The sequence below is a fragment of the Miscanthus floridulus genome, chromosome 16, assembly GCF_019320115.1.
Source record: "Miscanthus floridulus cultivar M001 chromosome 16, ASM1932011v1, whole genome shotgun sequence".
Lineage (NCBI taxonomy): Eukaryota > Viridiplantae > Streptophyta > Magnoliopsida > Poales > Poaceae > Miscanthus > Miscanthus floridulus.
The window spans coordinates 11,678,045-11,699,391 of record NC_089595.1 but is presented as its reverse complement, the minus strand read 5'-3'; the positions used below and the strand labels follow the sequence as shown (position 1 = coordinate 11,699,391).

Below are 21,347 nucleotides of genomic sequence, written 5' to 3'. Positions count from 1 at the left end.
CAGAGGGCAGCTTGGCCATTGGCCGCTTGATTGAATTGAAATGCAATAGCTTGATACAAGATGGTCTATGCCACTGCTTTTATAGAGCAGATGGCTTCTCTCCCTCTCACCTACTCCAGCACTTTTCTAACCACTAGAGTAGATGTTGAGCATATTCCTAATACTAGGCTATTAGCAGCCGAAATGTAAAGTACAGGAAATAGTAAGATACAAGCACTAGGCTTAACTATTAGGGTATACATAATCTTGTAATCTTCTATGGGGTCTAAGGATGTGCTGGTTGTGGCTACAAAAAATGCAACCTGATCAACCTTGGGCGGGACTGCAGTTACCCATTCATGTCAACACTTCAGCACCGTTTGCTTCTCAATTACTGCTCAAGTGGATAATGGTCGTAACACACTGTTTTGGTCCTTTTGGACTGATTATTGGCTCCATGGTCACTCCCTCGTAGAGCTGGCGCCTGCCTTGGTTGCGTTCTGAGGAGGGCATTCAATCAGAGAGCTGCTGTCCAAGCCCTAGAAGACCAAAGACTTGGAATCTTAACACAAAGATACGCAACCCTATTGTGTGTTCAAGAAAAAGAAAGCATGTGTGCTGACTTATCTTTTGAACATTATGGATAACTTGGCGATCTTATTTGATACGAAAATTCATTAGCATTATGTGCAGAATCCACTGTCTAGACAGGAAATGAAGCCAAAAGTAGCTAAAGAGAGAGCGAGAGATTAAAAAAAGGATCCTACATGGGACAACGGTAATATTTTATGAACTTAATAAACAGGAAACTAACCTGACTCAATACACATTTCATAGCGCTTTATAAGAGAATGCCCTCAATTTCTTGGCAACGACAATCTTATCTTTTTAGAAGCGACTATTAACTTGTGCAAAAAGTGCGCTAAAGTCTGTAGTTGGCGTCCCTTCACCTTCTGGTTTTGATGCCAGATCAAATGCCTTAAACTTTGCCTCTTCGAATAGCAAGGCCTGCATAGGAAAGTCACAGATCAATCAAACGCTAGAGTTAGCACTTATCACAAGAGCTTGAGAAAAGCATGGATCTACAGCTGTGTCTTCCACTGTACGAAGCTACCTGTATGCAAACTTCTGCAACATCGGCCCTGGCAATAGTTCTTGTTTCTGTTTTCAGGATCTCATCATCCTTCCCAATAATCAACTCTCGCAAGCCACCATCTTTATCTTGTAAACCGCCAGCTCTGCAAGGAAAAGAAAAACGAACAGTAGATTACCAACATAAGCATTCACAGTTATAGCTTTAACAATTCTCCTTGTGTTACAACCTTATAATTGTATATGGAAGACCAGAGTCCGCTAGGTACTGTTCTGCCTTGCGCTTCCACACCTTAAAATTTTGAAGAAAATCACTAGGAAATTCCCAAACAAAGCAGGCATGCAGATGATGTTCCCATGCACACAACACATGCGCATGGACAGACAAACATAAAATAGAACAAGTTGGAAGAAAAGCTAAATATTCTATGTACCAGTATATTCGCATTTCCTAACTTGTTTAGTGGGTGATTGATGTCTGTTCCTCCCATGGATCCCACCAAAACTATGTGCTTTGCACCAATGTTCTTAGCTGCGTAAACATGCAAGAAAAAGAAGCTGAGAAACAAAAAAAGAAAGTTATGTTTGCCAGCACGGGAAAAAAAAAAGGCAGCTTCACCGAACTGTCATTTTGAAATGGTCAGTAGTTTAACAGATTAGCATAAAAACACAGGTTGTGTATGAAGCTTCAATAAACGACATATATGCAAGACAAGGGGTAGCATTTACCAGCATCTATTTGATTCTTTTGGCCAATCCAATCCACCTTGAAACAGAGACAAACAACACAGAGCGTTAATTCCAAACAAATTCAGGAACTGACACAGCACTGTAATGTAAGCATTATATCAAACAATTTCAGCCACCTGTTCAGGATAGCTCCCTTCTTCAAAGTAAAACTCAGGGCGCCCCCCTTTGCTAGGATCAAACCCCGGCTTCATTTTCGGGACCGCGCTGGTGAGGATGATGAGCGCGTCGATGCCCTCAATCGCAGGAGCAATGCTCTCGGGGTCTCTTATGTCGCCGATGAACACGTCGTCACCGCCTCCGATTTTGCCCTTGCTCTCTCCTGTCCTGACTAGGCCTCGTCCCACAAACTGGCCTGCCCTCTCCTTCAACTTCTTGTACACAATTTGGCCTGAATTACCGCAAATGGGGAAAATTGGATTTTTGCAAACGTAGAGATGAATCAGCAACAATGAAACGAGAACTTTGCCTACGGATGCCAAATTCCAAATGAGCGGAACTTGAGGAAGCCTACCTGTTCGGCCGCCGGCGCCGGTGACGAGCACAGTGCGCGGCGACCCACCGCCGGCCGCGGCGGCCGCCGTGACGACCAGCCCGGCCTTCCTGGGTCCCCGCCTCGCTGAGATAACGTGGCAGGGATGCCGGAGAGGTGGGCCCGTGAACGGAGAAGCCACCCGCACACACGCCGCCGCCGTGGCCATGGTTCTCCGGCGAGTGGGCACTGGGCAGCAAGCAGCTGGTCAGTTTACTACTGTCTGCTTATCGCTTTCGGCCTTTCGTGCCGCAGGTTGGCGACGGATGATGATGGCCGTTTAGGCTTGTTGGGCCGCATGTGTCAGTGGGCCATACCCCTACCAATTGGGCCCGCTTTGTCAGGATCAGGGGAGTGTGCTTCGTTACTGGAAGTGGGCCAAAAATTGGTTTTGCAAAATCTGTCCTTTAGTACCTGTTTGGTTCCGCAACTCACGAACGCACGACCGCGTTTAAGCCAAGCACCTCCGAGGCCGCGTTTTGGGAAACGCCCGCCCGCGTTCGTTTTCAACCGGCCATCGCGCATTGATCGTAGTCCGTTTGGCGGGATTCTTGGCTTATCTCGATCGTAACGCGTAGATACGCGGAACCAAACACGCCCTTAAAATATCACTTCCGAGTTTCCGTAGATTATTACCCAGGGCCTATCATCAATGAAACACATCCGATCCTACAAAAATCAATGAAACACGTCCGATCCTAAAAAAAATCAATGAAACACATCCAAGTTTTTTTTATAGACGAGAATTAATGTAGAGGTTAGAGTTGCACCTCGATAAATGTGTTTTTTTGTTTTTTGTTTTTTGACAAATCGATAAATGTGTTCGTTGGTAGGAAGATTTTGAATTTTTGGAAAATGGTGGTTCTAAAACGAAGGTTTTAAAGAAGTAGTGATCAAAGCCTAGAACAGTTCTTGTGGAGTGAGAGTAGTATGGGTAGTCGGAATTCTAAGAAGATCAATTAGAGGTATGGCGATCAATATAGTTGTAGTGTTAAATAGATAGAAAGACAATTTTGCTGAGGAATACAATAATCAAGATCTCATCTATGAATCTTGAGAGTTAACTAAGGATGAAACGGCTAGAATGAAGCAGATAGCCAAAGAACATGGTAAGATTTGGGCATTGGAGGAGGAAATTAAAGGTAGACAAAGATCAAGGTATAAATGTTTTTGTGGGGGTAGAAACGCGGTATATTTTAGGTTGTAGCAAATCAAAGAAATAGAAAGAAAAGAATTGAAGTTCTAGAGGGTCTCAATTTCTAGTGGAAGACCAAAGGTGTAATAAATATAAAGGTGAACTTTTATAAGAACTTCTTTGCTTTCTATAGGAACTAGAATAGAGGTAGTGCTAGTCTAGACACTAGTTTCTGGACTAAATTGAGAAGGTTACTAGAGAGGAAAACAATGATGAGTGGGTGGAACTTTTTTTTTGAATAGAAATTAGGAAAGACATGTGTAGATGGACTAAAAGGGCTCTAGACGATGGACTATCTTTTCATTTTACTAGGCCTTCTAAGAAAACTATCAAAAGTTATCTAATATCTAATCAACCCGTTTATTAGTGATTTTTGTGAAGGGAAATCAGATCTTTTCATGTTAAATTTCGCCATGTCAACCTTAATTCCCAACGAAGCTAAAGCTAGGAATATGTTAACTAATAGGCTCGGGAAGTTAGCTCAACCTCAGAGGTTGGTTTCTTCTCAACAAAGTGCTTTCATCAAGGGCATATTTGTCCCGAAAAGTGCAACAACAACACATGGGATTGTTTATAGTGTTCACAAAAGTGAAAATCTATGAATTATTTTGAAATTAGATTACAGAAAAGCATATGACATAGTTAGTTGAGATTTTCTTATTGACATCCTAGCTAGAATCTAAATCTAAATGGAGAAGAAAATAAGTTCTTCAAATTTGGTAAAGGTCTTATACAGGGGACCCTATCTCCCGCATTCTTTTCAACCTTGTTGGTGATGTCTTGACTAGAATGTCAGTGAAGGTAGCTCGAGCTAAGTTAGTTTAAGCTCTTATGTTTGATTTTAGATATGAGATGATGCTATTTCCCCCAAAAATATGTAGATGATACCATTATTTTTTGGATGTTGGTAAGGATCACTTGAAGAATCTAAAAGGTATCATGGTATATGTTTAACAAATTTATGACACAAGGATCAACTTCCACAAAAGAGAGATTGTTCCCCATATAGCTGGCTTGATAAAATGGGAGGACAGAGATTGAGGGAAAGATGAAAGATGGAGTTGCAAAAGTGCACACGTGGAGGGGAAAGGACCTGCAATGAATAGTTTTAAAACTTTATAAACTTAAGAAATCTACTTTTGGAGTTGATGGATCTAATGGAAACCCCATATAAGTAAATAATGGACCCTCAATGCATCTAACTCAGTTAGTTTTAGCCAATGGAAAGCATGATGCAATTGGGGGGTGTAAGGAGGTGCCCATCAGCGACTTATGTCACCCCATAATGTACCCTCAATGCATCTAACTCAGTTAGTTTTAGCCAATGGAAAGCATGATGCAATTGGGGGGTGTAAGGAGGTGCCCATCAGCGACTTATGTCACCCCAGTTGAATATCCTCCACACGGTTATAGATTTTGTGACTATACCATATGCGTTACTACTAAAGTGGCACAGGCTATAGCCTATAGCTGCGAAAGGCGGTTGCTTATCGATATGGTGATGAATGCTGGAGGCGGCTAGAGATACACCGTGTAACGTATGCGTGCAATCATGCCTATTATGCCTGCTCTGGCGCAATAATGCATGGTAAGTCCGTCCATACTGCAACTTACCTACAGTCATCGGTCCCGTTCGCTTGGCTGAATTTAGCTGAAAAACACTTGTAACGGCTGAATTGTTATGAGAGAAAAACACTGTTTCGGCTGAAAAAAGAAGTCGAACAAGCCAAAACTTAAGGTCAGCCGAACGGGGCCATCATTGCGGGAACTACCATAGTGCATGCACATTTGCGGCGGGGGGAATCGAGTGGCGGCGACTGAGATGACGAGAGAAGCATGACAGGCGCGTGCGCCCCTCACATCCTTTTCTGTGTTTGGTATCGAGGCACGACCCTTCTCACACGCACCACAGACCGATGATGACATCGGCGCCCTGCAATTCCTTGGTTTTGGAATCTATAGCAGACATGGACCCCTACTTTCTCAACAGAATGCGCGCTAGGGTGCACGGTGTTGCTGCGCAGTGGGTTTTTCTGCAGGCTCAGCTGTTGGGGTTTCAGTTACTGGTGGCTACTATAAAAGGCCACGCCCTCGGGCACAAGTGACACTGCCCGGTGGGTCCCCCTTCTCCTTCCTTCCTCTCACTACGGGAAACAGGGTCTTTGCCGAGTGCAACTTTCTTTGCCGAGGGCTAAAAATCGGGCACTCGACAAAGAGCTATTTTGCCGAGTGCCGCACTCGGCAAAGATATACACTCGGTAAAGAAGGCTTTGCCGAGTGTCAAACACTCGGCAAAGCCAGACACTCGGCAAAGGCCCTTTTTGCCGAGTGTCAGGCACTCAGCAAACTTTGGCGCTCGGCAAAAAACGGCGTCAGGTAACGGCCGCCGCCTACCGTCCAGGTTTGCCGAGTGCCAGCGGGTAGGCACTCGGCAAACCACTTCTTTGCCGAGTGCCAGACCCTGACACTCGGCAAAGGACTAGGGTTGCCGGTTTGCTGAGTGCCAGATCGGGGCACTTGGCAAAGATTTTTTTTCCTTTTTTTTTAAATCTAAACCCTAAACCGCACTCCATCGTATTTAAAAAAAATAAAATTACCACTTTGCCGAGTGCCGGGCGGAGAGGCACTCGGCAAACATTTTAAAAAAAATGGCACGCTCTTTGCCGAGTGTCCCCACGAACACTCGGCAAAGGGAACACTTTGCCGAGTGCCTACCATCTGGCACTCGGCAAAGAGCATATTTGCCGAGTGTCAAAAGATTACACTCGGCAAACCATTTTTTTTTGTATTTTGACCTCCAAACTTTTTCTGTAGTCCTCTTACAGTACTTGGTACTCCATGTCAAAATTTGGTACATTTCCCGAACTATTTAAATGAAATAAATTAAATGAAATAAATTAAATAAATATAGTAAACAGTTCGGGAAATGTATCAAATTTCGACATGGAGTACCAAGTACTGTAAGAGGACTAGAGAAAAAGTTTGGAGGTCAAAATACAAAAAAAAAATTTGGTTTGTCGAGTGTCATCTTTTGACACTCGGCAAATATGCTCTTTGCCAAGTGCCAGATGGTAGGCACTCGGCAAAGTGTTCCCTTTGCCGAGTGTTCGTGGGGACACTCGACAAAGAGCGTGCTAAATTTTTTTTAAAATGTTTGCCGAGTGCCTCTCCTCCCGACACTCGGCAAAGTGGTAATTTTGTTTTTTATAAATACGATGGAGTGCGGTTTAGGGTTTAGATTAAAAAAAAGGAAAAATCTTTGCCGAGTGCCCCGATCTGACACTCGGCAAACCGGCCTCCTTTGCCGAGTGCGAGATCGGGGCACTCGGCAAAGAGCCCGTCCATTAAACAAAACCGGCAGCCAGCCACTTAGAAAAAAAAGGCCCCGCCCCCACGCCCGCTAGCGACTCCGCGCGCCACCGCCGCAGCCGCCCACCGCAGCCCCTCCCCGCGCCGCCCCCGCCCCAGCCCCCCTCCTCGGCCTGCCCCCGCCCCCGGCAGCCCTCCCCCGCCCCTCCCCCCTTGCCCCCGCCCGGCCCCCCCCGCCGCCCCCGCCCCCCTCCCCTGCTCCCCCCCCCCGGCCGTGCCACGCCCTGCCCTGGCCGCACCAACGCCGGCCCTGCGGCCGCCGCGCCCTGCCCCGGCCCGCCAACGCCGGCTCTGCCCCCGGCCGCGCCCTGCCATCGGCCGCGCCCGTGGACCGCCCCCCGTCGCCCTGCCCGACCATGTTCCCGACTCCGGCGACCCCGACCGCACCCCGACGCCGCCCGCCCTACCCCCGCGCCCGTCAGGTATGCCTTCTCTCTTGTTGTTGTCGTGGTAGTGATAGTTGTAGTAGTATTAGTTGTAGTAGTAGTGCTAGTGGTAGTAGTAGTATTAGAAGTAGTGGTTGTAGTAGAACTAGTGGTAGTAGTAGTAGAAGTAGTGGGTAGTAGTAGTAGTAGAACTAGTGGTAGTAGTAGTTGCAATAGTTGTAGTAGTAGTAGTAGAACTAGTGGTAGTAGTAGTAGCAATAGTGGAAGTAGTAGTAGTGGTACTACTTGGATATATTCTTCTGCAGATTGATATCCAAACTACATGGCTTCTCTTGAGACATATGTGCTTGTCGGCCATCGTGCCATTGTTTTTTGTAGGTTTTGGAAACCTCACCGTGCAGGGGAGGTTCTGCTGAATTTTTTTTAAATGACAGTATTTTGTTCCATTTTTGTAGAGAAGAGCCCGTCGGAGCCGAGTCGGAGTTCCCGTCGCCGTGCCGGTCTGCCTGCACCGCGTCACCTCACCACTGCACCGACCCACCATGGAACCGCTAGCCTGACTCCACCGCCACCCTAGGTATAACCCCTCTTTCCGTATCATGGTCATAGATCGTGTAACCTAGTTAGGCGTCTCCTGTTCGAAAGAGATACGGTTGGAGGTATGCAGATCTTTGCATATCTATGATCGTATCTATTTTGGATTGTCCACATTTTTTGGACAGCCCGCGGATGCGTAGATGGGTTAGTTTCCATGGTCTGCTCCGGTCCGAGACAGAGTTTCGGCATCACCTCCCTAGTTGTTCTCCGGATACGCACTCTTGTTTGGCAGGACGTGTATCTGGAGAACAGCAGGGAGGTGCTGCCGAAATTTTGTCTTGGATAGGAGTAGTAGCATGGAAACTAACCTCATCTATGCATCCGCGGGTGGGATTAGGACATATCCTCACCTATTAGACAGTAGGAAACACCATGTAGATGCAATTGATTGGTTACATTACTCGCTGATACATATGTTAGAGGATGGATGACCGTCAGTGGATGTACACGGGCTAGGAGAAGTCAGAGTGATTACACCACGGAATGGATGAACAAGACCGATGCTTTCTTGAACAGTGCATTTGGCAAGGCTGCTAAAGGACATTGCCTAGTTTTGTGTCCCTACAGCAAATGTGGAAACAGAAGAAGGGTAAACAAGGTGGAAATGGGTAAACATCTTGTGAAGAATGGATTTACGCCGGACTACACCCGGTGGGTCCACCATGGTGAAGCCCATCGTATGAGAGAGGATGTGGTGAGACCACGGGTGGAGGCTTTTGATGCTGATGCAGGGGGTAGCAGACATGTTAGATGACTTTCACCATGGCCAGTTCGATGATGGACGTGAGAAGGAGGAGATGGAGGCAGCCGCACAGGCGTTCTACGACATGATGGACTCAGCACAGAAACCCATTCACGATCGGTCAACGGTGTCTCAACTGGATGCCATTGGACGCTTAATGGGGATTGAAGTTTGAGTTAAACTTGAGTCGAGAAGGCTTCGATAAGATGTTGGCCGTGATTGGCACCCTGCTTCCGGAGGGCCACATTCTGCCAAAGAGCATGTACGAGTCATAGAAACTCCTTCGTGCACTTAAGATGCCGTATGAGCAGATACATGCTTGTCCCAAGGGGTGCGTCCTATTTAGGAAAGAACACGAGCATGCAAAGTTCTGTCCAAAGTGTAAATCCTCTAGGTACCTGGAGGTAGACTCTGATGATGGCCAGAAGAGGCAACTTACGATCCCCGTGAAAATCCTACTGGTACCTTCCATTCCAACCGAGGATCCAATGGCTATACATGACCGAGGACTCCGCGAAACAGATGACATGGCACAAAAATGGCAAATGGTACAATCCTGACAAGATGGTACATCCATCCGATGGTGAAGCTTGGATCCGCTTTAATGACAAACATCAGTGACAAAGCAGATGAGGCTCGTAATGTACGTGTCGCGCTGGCAATAGATGGGTTTCAATCCTTATGGAATGATGGCTGCCCCATACACATGTTGGCCCATCTTCGTTATCCCCCTTAATCTCCCCCCCCCCCGGTGTCTCCTTTCAACTGACATAACGTATTCTTGTCGTTGATAATTCCTGGACACCCAGGGAGTAATATGGGTGTGTTCATGGAGCCCGTGTTTGATGAATTGGTCCATGCTTGGGATGAAGGGGTATGGACATACGACCGAGCTACAAAGACAACCTTCAAAATGCACGTTTGGTACCACTACTCCCTGCATGACTTCCTGGCGTATGGGATATTCTACGCCTGGTGTGTTCACGGGAAGTTCCCATGCCCAATATGCAAGGAAGGTGTTAGGTTCATTTGGTTGCAGAAGGGTGGCAAGTATTCGTCGTTCGACAGACATCAGTCAATTCCTACCTCTTGACCATCCATTCAGACAAGACATCAAGAACTTTACGAAAGGTGTCGTAGTGTCAGACCCTGCACCGCGGATGATGACTGGTGCCGAGGTTCATGCTCAGATAGATGCTCTCATGGCCAATCAAGAAGGTGGTTTTGTGGGATATGGTGAGCAACATATGTGGACTCATAAGTAGGGCTTGACGAGGCTTCCCCTATTTTGATGACCTTCTTCTGCCACATAACATTGATGTAATGCACACTGAAAAGAATGTCACCGAGGCACTTTGGGCAACACTCATGGACACTGAAAAGTCTAAGGACAACCCTAAGGCTAGAGTGGACCTGGCAACGTTATGCGATAGACCAAATCAAGAGATGCAGCCTCCTAGAGGCGACAAGAATTGGAGAAGGCCTCAGGCCGATTTCGTCTTGACCAGCAAACAAAGGAGGGAAGTACTTGAATGGATCTAGACGCTAATGTTCCCTGATGGGTATGCAGCGAATCTAAAGAGGGGAGTGAACTTATCTACTCTGCTGAGTCAACTGAGATGAAGAGTCATGACTACCACATATGGATTGAGCGGCTTCTTCCAGGCGATGGTTCGAGGCTATGTCCCTGAGCATGTCTGGCTAGTGCTGGCAGAGTTGAGCTATTTCTTGCAGCCAGCTTTGTGCCAAGGAGCTATCTCGGACCATCATTGATGACTTGGAAAAAGGGGCACCTGTGTTGCTCTGTAAGTTGGAGAAGATCTTTCCACCCGGCTTCTTCTTGTCGATGCAGCATTTGATTGTGCACCCCCCGTATGAGGCACGAATGGGGGGCCCGTGCAGGCCCATTGGTGCTATCCAATCGAGAGATGTCTAAAGACTCTTCGCAAAAAATGTAGAAATAAAGCCAAAATTGAGGCTTCCATTGCAGAGGCATACATTCTGGAGGAGGTGTCAAACTTCATAGAAAAATACTACACTGAGAACCTTCCTAGCGTGCATAATCTATCCCCTCGTTATAATGCTGGCGAAAATGAATCGAACCTCAGCCTTTTCCAAGGGCAACTCGAAAGCGCAAGTGCATCGACCACTAAGCACTTGAGTATTGAAGAGTGGCGCAGTATCATGCTATATGTGTTGACCAACCTTGTCGAGGTGCAGCCGTATGTGAGGTAAGTTCTCAACGAACTTGTTTCAGTATGCCGTCACTATTCTGCATCCAACTCCCTTGTTTCTCGTTGGTACAGGGGAATTTCTTCGTGAATCCTGGCATCAATCAAGGGATCCTACCCCAGTAGGAAAATGATACCCTTCTTTCATAGGGTGCGGGACCAGGGAGGCCCGGTTTCATTTCTTGGTTCAAAAATATGGTACCGTCCAATTTAGCTCGTACTTAGTTCGACATTCCAAGTTGCTCGTATGTTCGAATAATATAACTGATCTATCCTGCTTGAGCTTGCAGGCCCAAACCGATGCGTCTATAAGTGATGAGTTGAGACAGGTTGCAAACGGTTGTGCCTTAAGGGTCAGGTCATTTACCAGTTATGACTGTGAATGGATATCAGCTTTCACACAGCAAGCTACGAGCAGAGTCGGCCTAATAAAAAACCACAAATAGTGGAGTTTTTACGCCCGGCACTGATGGCCTCGACTATTATGGAAGAATTGAAGAAATATACGAACTTTCATTTTATGGTGCCAAACCTTTTTATCCTGTCATATTCAAATGCCATTGGTTTGATACTCGAGTAACGAGACAGGACCCCTAATCTTGGGCTAGTCGAAATTCGATAGGATTCCAGTCTATCCAGGAGACGATGTCTATATTGTGGCTCAACTAGGCCACGCAGGTTTATTATACGTCATACGCGTGCCAAACCAAAGGGCATCTTAAGGGTTGGGATATCGTGCACAAGGTCTCGCCACACGGATAAACTACCTATCCCAAACGATGAAGATTACAACTTCAACCCACACACATATGATGGAGAGTTCTTTCAAGAAGAGGGGCTAGAAGGGAGGTTTGAGATAGACTTAACCGAAGCCATCGGAATGGAACTAGACAATGAAAGGGTTGATGACGAGGACGCTGGAGATGAGGTGCAAAATGTGAAGGACTTCGAAATGCTTGAGCGATTACGTTTAGGCAATGACAATGAAGACAACATTCCTCCTTCGGATAGTGTTGATTATTTGGGCAATGACAATGTTGATAGTGATGACGAGACCTATGATCCAGCTAATCCCAATCATGAAGATTATTTCTAATACATGTAATACTATGTTTTTGTAATTATGTTTTGTTTATTTTTGCATCTATTTCTATTTCTAATTATGTCTTGTTTATTCTTTTTAATTGCAGGTGATTGAACAAAGGTGGTGGGCCGAAGCGACCATCACAGGGACGTGTCCTCGCTTTACCAAACACGACGCATTGCAGATGCTGCTCTAGGTGAGGGGCCGTCGAACAGGAGGAGGAGGAGCAGTGGCCGTGGGAGGCAGCCATCGTCGCCTCCTACCACACAGCGTGAGGAGGACGAGGAGGAGGTGAGGCCTAGGGATGACGACGAGCTAGTTTGGCAGACAGATGAGGAGGAGGGGGCGCACGAGGGGGAGGGGATGCACGAGGAGGATGGTATGGGTTCCTCTTCCTCTAGTTCATCCAACGTCTACTTGCGAGGTCCGGTGAGCCTCCCTCCGGTTCCGCTTCCTCACCAACGCCCAATGATTCGCCCCGAAGGGCAAAAGTAAGTAACTTTAGATTTAATCACCACCACTTCATATGATATGTTGAAAATCGATAGAGAAACTAATAATTTTTCTTAATTACTTATGTAGGAACTGGACGATTGTGTTGGGTGGTGGTCACAGTCCTGGTCAATGGCGTCCTGGGTCTTCTGTGCAGGCAACACTATCCTGGCCTGGTTGACTACGCCAGTAGGAGGGAGCTGGCCTAGACGTTTGACCACTATGCCGCCGCCCCTGATGTGGGTTACCCCAACAAGGCGGAGCGGGTGAAGGCGGAGTTTTGGGTAAGTCTCCCTCGCACTACACTGCTCAATACATCGCATTCATTGGACTTTTCTTGAAATAATGAATGGATACATCGCGTCTGTATGCAGACTTATTTCAGATGCGAGGAGGGATCTAAGGCCAGGGCAGATTTGGTGGCTACCAAAGCCTATAAAAAACTCATCACCGACATGCATCACGAGACGCGCATCCAGACCATCATAACCTACTACGGGTCAAAACTTGGAGAGAAGGTCAGCAAAGAAGAAGCAAGAAAGATGACGCTGACTCAGGACCAGTACCTTGAGGTAGATAAAGAACATTAATATTGATTCGTTTTGAGATTAAGTTGGTTTAATTTGATCTTTTTATATGTCAAATACTTGATGATGTGTAGATGTGTCCCTGGTGGTGCTCCTCAGTATCTCGAGTGCTGGGCGATGATCATGGACAAGTGGTTCACGCCCGCGTGGGCCGAGACGCACGAAGCTGCCCGGGAGCGGCGTTTGCAGATGCAAGGTCCAGCACACCATCAAGGCAATCGCAACCTCGCCGGATACAAACAATTATGGGTACGCGAATTCATTTATCTATTCTGACGCTCAATTATGCCTGATTTCTAATCATCTTGCTGTCTTTCTCATAGTCGGAGGCACATGGTGGTCAGCAATGCTCCGACTTCCAGGCATGGTGTATGTCCCACAAGGGCAAGGCGACGTCCGCCGTCTCCTACAACCCGGAGGACCCGCTCAAGGCGTACACCAACCCGAGCGTCCACACCCGCATCAGTGAGTACACGTCGGCGGCAAGGTCGGTCCATGGGCCACAGTACGACCCGAGCACCCAGGACTTTGATGCAGAGATCGTCATGAGGGTGGGTGGAGGCAAGAAGCATGGGTGGTACTGGCTTGGTGACGGCGTCATCGACTCGACCTCTACTCCCTCTCTCTCCCAGATCCAAGCACGGAGCATGAGTGAAGGCCCGGCCATACGACCACGGCCAAGCGCTTCACAGCAACAGGGTCGACGCACTCGAGGTTATTCCTGTTTTACTCGTCGTAGATTGATCTTTACACACCTTAATTAGCTTTGCATTACTAAACATTGGAGTGAAATATTGCAGGCCCGGCTAGAAGAAGAAGCAAGGCAACGTCAGGACCTGGCGGCCCAGTTGTAGTCCGAGCGGGCCACGCGAGAGGCCCAGGTGCAGAGGATGGTGGAAATGATGTAGGTTCATGCAGACTCTTGGGCAACATACGGGTCTAGCTGTGCCACCTGGGCTGTTCGCTCCACCTCCGACTCCTGCAGTTGCAGCTACTCCTATGAGTTTTCGCTTGTGCTTTGCTTGTATGACCTAGATTAGCTATCCAAGTAATCTTGTCTAACACATGCAATGTCTTCTCCTTTGTGCAGCCTCAGTCGGAGGGTTAAAATAATCCAGCTCATGCGCCTCCGACTAGATCCTAGCTTTTCCTTCACCAGGCACTCAGTTTCCACCTTTCTGATGAGTAGCATTAGTTGTATTTGCATTTGTTGTTCACTTGGTGATGGATTTCTGATATACTTGTCATGCACTAGTGGTATATTTGGATAACTATGATATATGCGATAGATGTTTGGATTGATGTATGTGATATATGTGATGAATGTGATATATGCGATGGATGTGATAAATATGTGATGCATGCTTGGATGGATGTGAGATATATGTGATAATTTGTGTTTGTCGTGATGGAATATAAAAAATGAAAAAAACACTGTTTTTGGTCAGTTTACCGAGTGCAATAGTCACTGCACTCGGCAAAGCTGGAAAATGTAGCAACCCGTTTCCCAGCTTTGCCGAGTGCCATGACCATAGCACTCGGCAAAGATTTTTAAAAAAAAAATAAAAACTTTGCCGAGTGCCACCTGTCCGACGCTCGGCAAAGAAATTTTTAAACAAAAAAAAAAACTTTGCCGAGTGTGATCCCGGGCGGCGCTCGACAAAGAAAGAATTTAAAAAAAATAAAAACAAAAAACTTTGCCAAGTGCCAGCCCGGGCGGCTCTCGGCAAAGAATTAAAAAAATGAAAAACTTTGCCTAGTGCCGTCCGGGTTGGCACTCGGCAGAGCCGCCGTCACCGTTTCCTGGGCCGTGACCGCTCGTTTTCTTTACCGAGGGCTGGCTTGGCACTCGGCAAATTTGCCGAGTGCCTGACAAATGGCTCTTGACAAAGGCTGCTTTGCCGGCTATTTTTTCCCTGAGTGGCCATTGCCGAGTGCGGCACTCGGCAAAGCCTTTGCCGAATGTATTTGGGGCTTTGCCGAGTGCTGCAGGCACTCGGCGAAGCACCTGAATCCAGTAGTGTCTCCTCACTGAGTTCGATGGAGGAAGGTTTCGAGGGGAGAGAGAAGCAGGCGGTGGCGGTGAAGAAGCTGGCGAGGAGCGACAGCAAGAACGCCGTGGCACGGGGCCGGCCAACGCCCGTGCATGGGCGCGAGCACAGTAAGAGGTGGTCTTCGTCGACGGACCTGAACATCGAGACGGCGCAGGCGGTGATGCCCAGTACACCCACAGCGGGCGGTGCCGCCACCGCAGCCGTGGTGCTCGGCAGGAGCTACTCCACCAGCGTCGCGGTCGCGGTCGCCATCGATAGCGGTGTGAAGCAGGAGTAGAAGCAGCAACCAGCAGTGCGGGAGGGGGAGGGGGAGGGGGAGCAGCGTCCGAGGAGGCGCTGTGGCATCGGCGCAAGTCTGTCCTGGAAGATCAAGGAGCACCGGGCGCGGTTCTACATCATCCGTCGCTGTGTCGCCATGCTCGTTTGCTGGCGTGACACCGACGACTAGCTAGCTTGCTTTGCTCCGCCCGACGTCGCATCTTATGAATATGATCCACCAGCAGTTGTCATCTTTGACTGTGAAAGTGATTCATTGTTCATGTACCTCAGTTGCTTGTCTCTTGTTATTGTTAGGATCGATGTGTGTGTACCTTTCTGTGTAACCATAGGATCGAGTAAGCATCCTCGTCTTCCCAGTAGCTGCACCTCAGAGGGTAGATGCCGGTGTAGGGGCAGCTCCAGCTCGGTGGCGAGACGGTGGTCTAGTGTAGGCCTGCAGGGGAACGACAGCGGTGGTGGCAGGCTCATCCCGTCGCTGGCAGCACTCTTTAGGATCGGATTAGGGTTTCTCTGTAGGTGGGTGGCGGCTCCGTTCAACCTCGTTAAACGAGCCCCGATCCCCACCTTCTCTATTTGTATGTGCTGTGCAACAGGGGCCCACCAACCAGTTAGGGTTGGGCTCCCCCGATCAGGGAGCAGAGGCAAGGGCCCAATAGGCCGTTGGGCCTATTGGTGGAGATCAACTAATATTCTCCCCCTTGATCTCATTCCAACTTTCAATTTCATATCATTTACTTTTGTTCATTCCATTACAGATTAGCTCATAGAGCATGTCTCATCGTCACGGTCCATTGCTGATAGACTTAACAGCTACAACTCACTACTCTGTTCTGAAATAGATACTTATCTTTGGGCCTTCTTTTGTCCAGGAATTTTATAGGCTTTCCCTTAAACCCATGCTAGCTACATGTTCTCTGAACACCATGTCCTCTGAACATGTTGGGTGGTAAGCCTTTTGTAAGCGGATCCACGAGCATCCTTTCTGTACTTATATGCTCAGGACTTATGACTTGATCCCGGACTTTATCTTTCACAACATAATACTCTATGTCAATGTGTTTGGCAGCACCACTTGACTTATGTTGTGAGCATCTTGTACTGCCAGATTATAATCGCAGTATTACTTTACTAGTCTATAGATGTCGTCAACCACCTTCAAACCGGGTATGAACTTCTTTAGTCAGTTCACCTGCCCATTGCCTCATAACATGCTACAAACCGTCATACATTGTGGACGATGTAGTGACAGTTTGCTTAGAGCTTTTCCATGAAATAGCTCCCCTTTGCGAGATGATAGAAAATCCACATCTGGATATGTATTCACTCTCGCATAATCAGAATCTGAATATCCCACCATGTGGAGTGAATCAGATCTTCTATATGTCATCATGAGGCCTTTCGTTCCTTGCAAATAATGCAAGACTTTCTTTACTAATTTTAGTATTCTATTCCAGAATTGCTCTGGAATTTGCTAAGTAAAACTCGGTAACAAATGCCAAGTCAGGGCGCGTACATACTTGAGCATGTTGCAAGCTTCCGACAGCTGAAGCATATGGAACCACTTTCACTTTATCAATTGAGCTCATATTGGTTCCTAGGGCATTGAAAATCCCCATATCTGTCGCCCTTGACTATAGGAGTAGGTGAGGGACTACATTTGTGCATACTGAATTTCTTTAAGATCTTTTCTATGTATGCCTTTTGTGACAGTCATTATACCCTTTTTCTTCTATCTCGGTGAATCTCGATCCCTAGAACGAACAAGGCTTCGTCAAAATCTTTCATATCAAGTTTTGAGGACAAAACTTCTTTGTCTCCTGTAGTAGACTGACATCACTACTAGCAAGTAAGATATCATCCACATACAGAACAAGGAAGATAAACTTCCCATTCTTAAACTTTGCATAGACACAATTGTCCTCTACATTCTCTTTTAAAACCCAAAATTCTTTATTGGCTGATCAAACTTCAAGTACCACTGTCTTGAAGCTTGCTTTAATCCATAAATGGATTTCTTTAGGCGGCATCCCATTTGATCTTTTCCTTCCATGACAAAACCTTTTGGTTGTGCCATGTAAACATTTTCCTCCAAGTCTCCGTTGAGAAATGCTGTCTTTACATCCATCTGATGTAATTCTCAATCGTAATGTGCCACTAATGCCATTATGATTCTGAAGGAAACTTTACATGAGACTAGAGAAAAGGTCTCATTATAATCAATCCCTTCTCTTTGCATAAAGTCTTTTGCCACAAGTCACGCTTTATATATTTCTATATTCCCTTGAGAGTCAAGTTTTATTCTGTAGACCCATTTACAACCTACTGTTTTGGCTCCTTTAGGAATTATTTCCAAGTCCCAAACTCTATTGGCATTCATCGATTTCATTTCATCTTCCATGGCCTCAAGCAATTTTGATGAATGGTTACTTTTCATGGCTTATTCAAATGAGGTGGGATCATCCTCCATTTAAAATTCTTTAGTGTTGTACACTTCATAATCAACAGGAATAGCTAATTTACTAACTCTTTGAGACCTTCTAGGGGCCTCCACATTTGGCACATCTTCTATTTGAGGCTATTGTTGCTCCCCCTCATGTGTGGCAATAGGTTCTTTAGAATCCTGAAGAACAGGTTCCTCATCATCATTCATTGTTGCCACATGTGGGATAACAATAGGTGCTGGCACCACAGTATCTAGCACTGTCGGTGCAGCTACAGCAGGTAGTGAGAAAAATGGCTCATGAATCATTGGAGTGGGCGCATACACCCGCTTCACTTCAAGGACAATTTCTCGAGCTGCCATGCTCCCCCTCATCTTTTCATCCTCTAGGAAAACAGCGTGTCTCATTTCCACAAACTTTGTATGTCTCTCTGGACAGTAGAAACGAAAAACTTTTGACTTTTCTATGTAGCCAAACAAATGGCAACTTACTGTTTTGGGATATAACTTCCCAATGTTTGGGTTAAATACTTTAGCCTCAGCAGGGCTCCCCCACACACTCAAGTGTTTAGTGAGGGTACTCTTTCTGTCCACAACTCATACGGTGTTTTGGGCACCGACTTTCTTGATACTTTATTGAGAATATGAATGGCCGTTTTCAATGCCTCCATCCACAGGCTCAACTATCAGGTGGAGTAACTTATCATACTACCCACCATATCCATCAGGGTACGATTGATTCTTTTAGTTACTCTATTCTGCTGAGGTTCACCCGATATAGAATACCGGGCTACTATGCCATTCTTTTAGGGTATGCCGACCATAGTACTCCCCCACGGTCAGACCTGACTATCTTAATCTTTAATATCTTAAATTTATCCAATGCTTCTATTCTTTCTTTGATTGGATAAATATAGCCATAATGGGAGTAATCATCTATGAATGTTATGAACGAATCATTACCATCCACACTCTTTACAGGAAACTGACCACAGATGTCTGTGTGAATAATCTATAGAATTCCTACGCTTCGTTTGTCATCTTTTCTTAATTCTTTTTACATACTTTCCTTTTATGCATTCTCTGCATTGTTCTAAAACTGAGAAGTCTAATGGAGGAAGAATATCATTCTTAACTTGTCTTTCCATTCTCCCCCTCGAAATATGGCCTGAACGATAGTGCCATAATTTCAACAATGCATCGTGAGCTCTCTTATGCCACTATTTCCAGAGTAACACTCTATCACCAGCTGCTTTATCAGCTGAGTAGCATATGTCTTTGAAGTGTCAGTGAACTAACTCTTTATTCTATCGAGGTACTCGGTGACCGTGTCACATTCTAGGATTGAGCCCACAATTACAGGTTCAATCATGTTCTTTATCACAGCCAAACATTTTTTATTGGCAGTGACCCACTTTCTATGCTCAAAAGCCATAGGATATCTTTTGGGATTCAAAATCCCTTTCTTTAGTTGCCCAAGTGGCATCATTCTCTTTTTGTCTCCCTCACCGGTGCCACAATCTCAGTGGAACACGGTGAGGTGACTACCCAGTCCACCTTAGACAAGATGAAAACTGGGTCAAAACTTTTCTTAATATAAAAATAACATCATTTGCATGCCTTGATTCCAACGTTGGTCAAAATCAAAACATATAACTATTCTTATACACTAATTCTACATCATCGTTGGGCAGAAATAGAATTAATGCATAAATCTTTAACTTTCATAACCGTTCTTACACACTAATTCTACATCACCGTTGGGCAGAAGTAGAATTAATGCATAAATCATTAAAATTAACATCTGTTCTTATACACTAATTCTACATCACCGTTGGGCAGAAGTAGAATTAATGCATAAATCATTAACATTGTGATATTGTTATTAACAACGTTGGTCAGAAAACAACAACATCATAATCATATCTAAACTCTTTTTCTCCAATTAAATACCACATTGATTCAAAATAACTGGAGAATCAACATTTTCTTTAGCAGCGGAAAAAAATCTCTTTTTCTCCAATTAAATACCACATTGGTTCAAATTAACTGGAGAATAAACAACTTTACTTTGGCTATGGAAAAATTCTCTTTTCCTTGAATTTTACCCATAGGGAAAATTGCTTTTTTCTATTTTCTTTAATCCATTAATCAATTTCCAGGAAATAAACATTTACTGGAAAAACTTTCCTTTTCTCTAGTTAAATATCACGTCGGTTCAAAATCACTGGAGAATATACATTTTCTTTAGCAGCGGAAAACGTATACTCAATTTCTTGAATTTTACCCACAGGTAAAATTTACTTTTCTATTTTTTTCTTTTGAGCCATTTATTCATTTTCTAGGAAATAAAATCTTTACTGGAAAATGAAAAAACGAAATTGATTCATTTTCTATACTGTTCCTTCAGCCCAAAACCATTCGCACAGCGCGGCCCAGCGTGAAAATTTTGGCCCAGAAGCTAGCGCGCCGTGCCTCCCCGCGCCCAGGCCACAACCTAGGCCTAGGCCGGCAAACCCGCTCGGCCGCACGCCCCGCCTGGGCCGAAACTGGCCCGCTCTATCTCAGCCGTTGATTTTGATCCAACGGCCGCGCGCTCGTTTTGGGCGGTATAAAAACCGATGCCGCGGTCGCTGCCCGAAACCCTAGTTCATTTGATCCTCTGCTCTCTCTCTTTGCTCTCTCTCTTTCTTTCTCTCGCGCCGTTCTTTCTCAGCGCAAGTACAGTAGCCGAGACGGCGATCGAGCGGACGGTGGAGCGAGGCATGGCGCCGTCGCCGGCCCCCTCACCGGCGCGCGTGCTCCTTGATGGGTGAGCACGCCGCCGTCGAGCGGCCTAGCCGCGGAGCCCCCTTGGCCGAGCCCAGATAGCCAGCTCCTCGGCTCGTCTTCTTCTCCTGCACCGGCGAAGGGACATCCGACGTGCGGTGAGGTAGACTTTCTTCTCCCTTCGGTTTTGATTTCTATCTTCTTTCTTTTCTTTTCACTCGTTCACCCGAAAAGGGGATCTAGGGTTAGGGTTCGGTGTAACCCGATCCGTGTTTTCTTTTGTTTGATTCGAGATCGAGATGCTAGGGTTCACTGTTCTTCCTCGAGACTGATTCCTTCCCCTTCTTCCCCTTTTCCCTTCTTTTGGATTGATCTCTGTTTTCCGAACCGAAGGTGGGGATTAGGGTTAGGGTTAGGGTTCGTGTGCCGACCCCTATTCTTTTCTTTGATTTCTTCTCTTTTGGATTCAAGATTGAGATGGGGATACTTTCTAGGTATTGTTTCTCTTCCCCGTTGAAGGCTTTTACGGGTTTAGGGTTCGTGAACCCCTTCTATGATCCGAATGGATCTTGTTCTTTTCTTCTTCTTCTCTGATCCGAACACGGATCTCTTCTGTTCTTGCCGTGTGCCGGTGTAGAACAGCGGTGCTATCATCTTTTCCCCCATGCGGTGGCGGTGGTTTTTCTTTCTTCTTTTACCCGGTTAGGGTTAGGATTACACAGAGGCAACCGGCTTTGATACCAATGTTAGGATCGATGTGTGTGTACCTTTC

The 21,347-nt window shown here is 46.1% G+C and overlaps 1 protein-coding gene across 1 annotated transcript; it reads right to left on the bottom strand.

The window, feature by feature from the left end:
* Nucleotides 1–636: 636 nt before the first annotated feature.
* Nucleotides 637–2,590, bottom strand: LOC136512501 (uncharacterized protein At5g02240-like). The gene is made up of 7 exons (XM_066506466.1): nt 2,333–2,590; nt 1,938–2,209; nt 1,801–1,837; nt 1,506–1,603; nt 1,302–1,363; nt 1,094–1,217; nt 637–987 (listed from the first exon to the last, which is right to left on the bottom strand). The coding sequence occupies exons 1-7, from the start codon at nt 2,517–2,519 to the stop codon at nt 868–870; spliced, it is 900 nt and encodes a 299-aa protein (XP_066362563.1). The 5' UTR covers nt 2,520–2,590; the 3' UTR covers nt 637–867.
* Between the last annotated feature and the right edge of the window lie 18,757 nt (nt 2,591–21,347).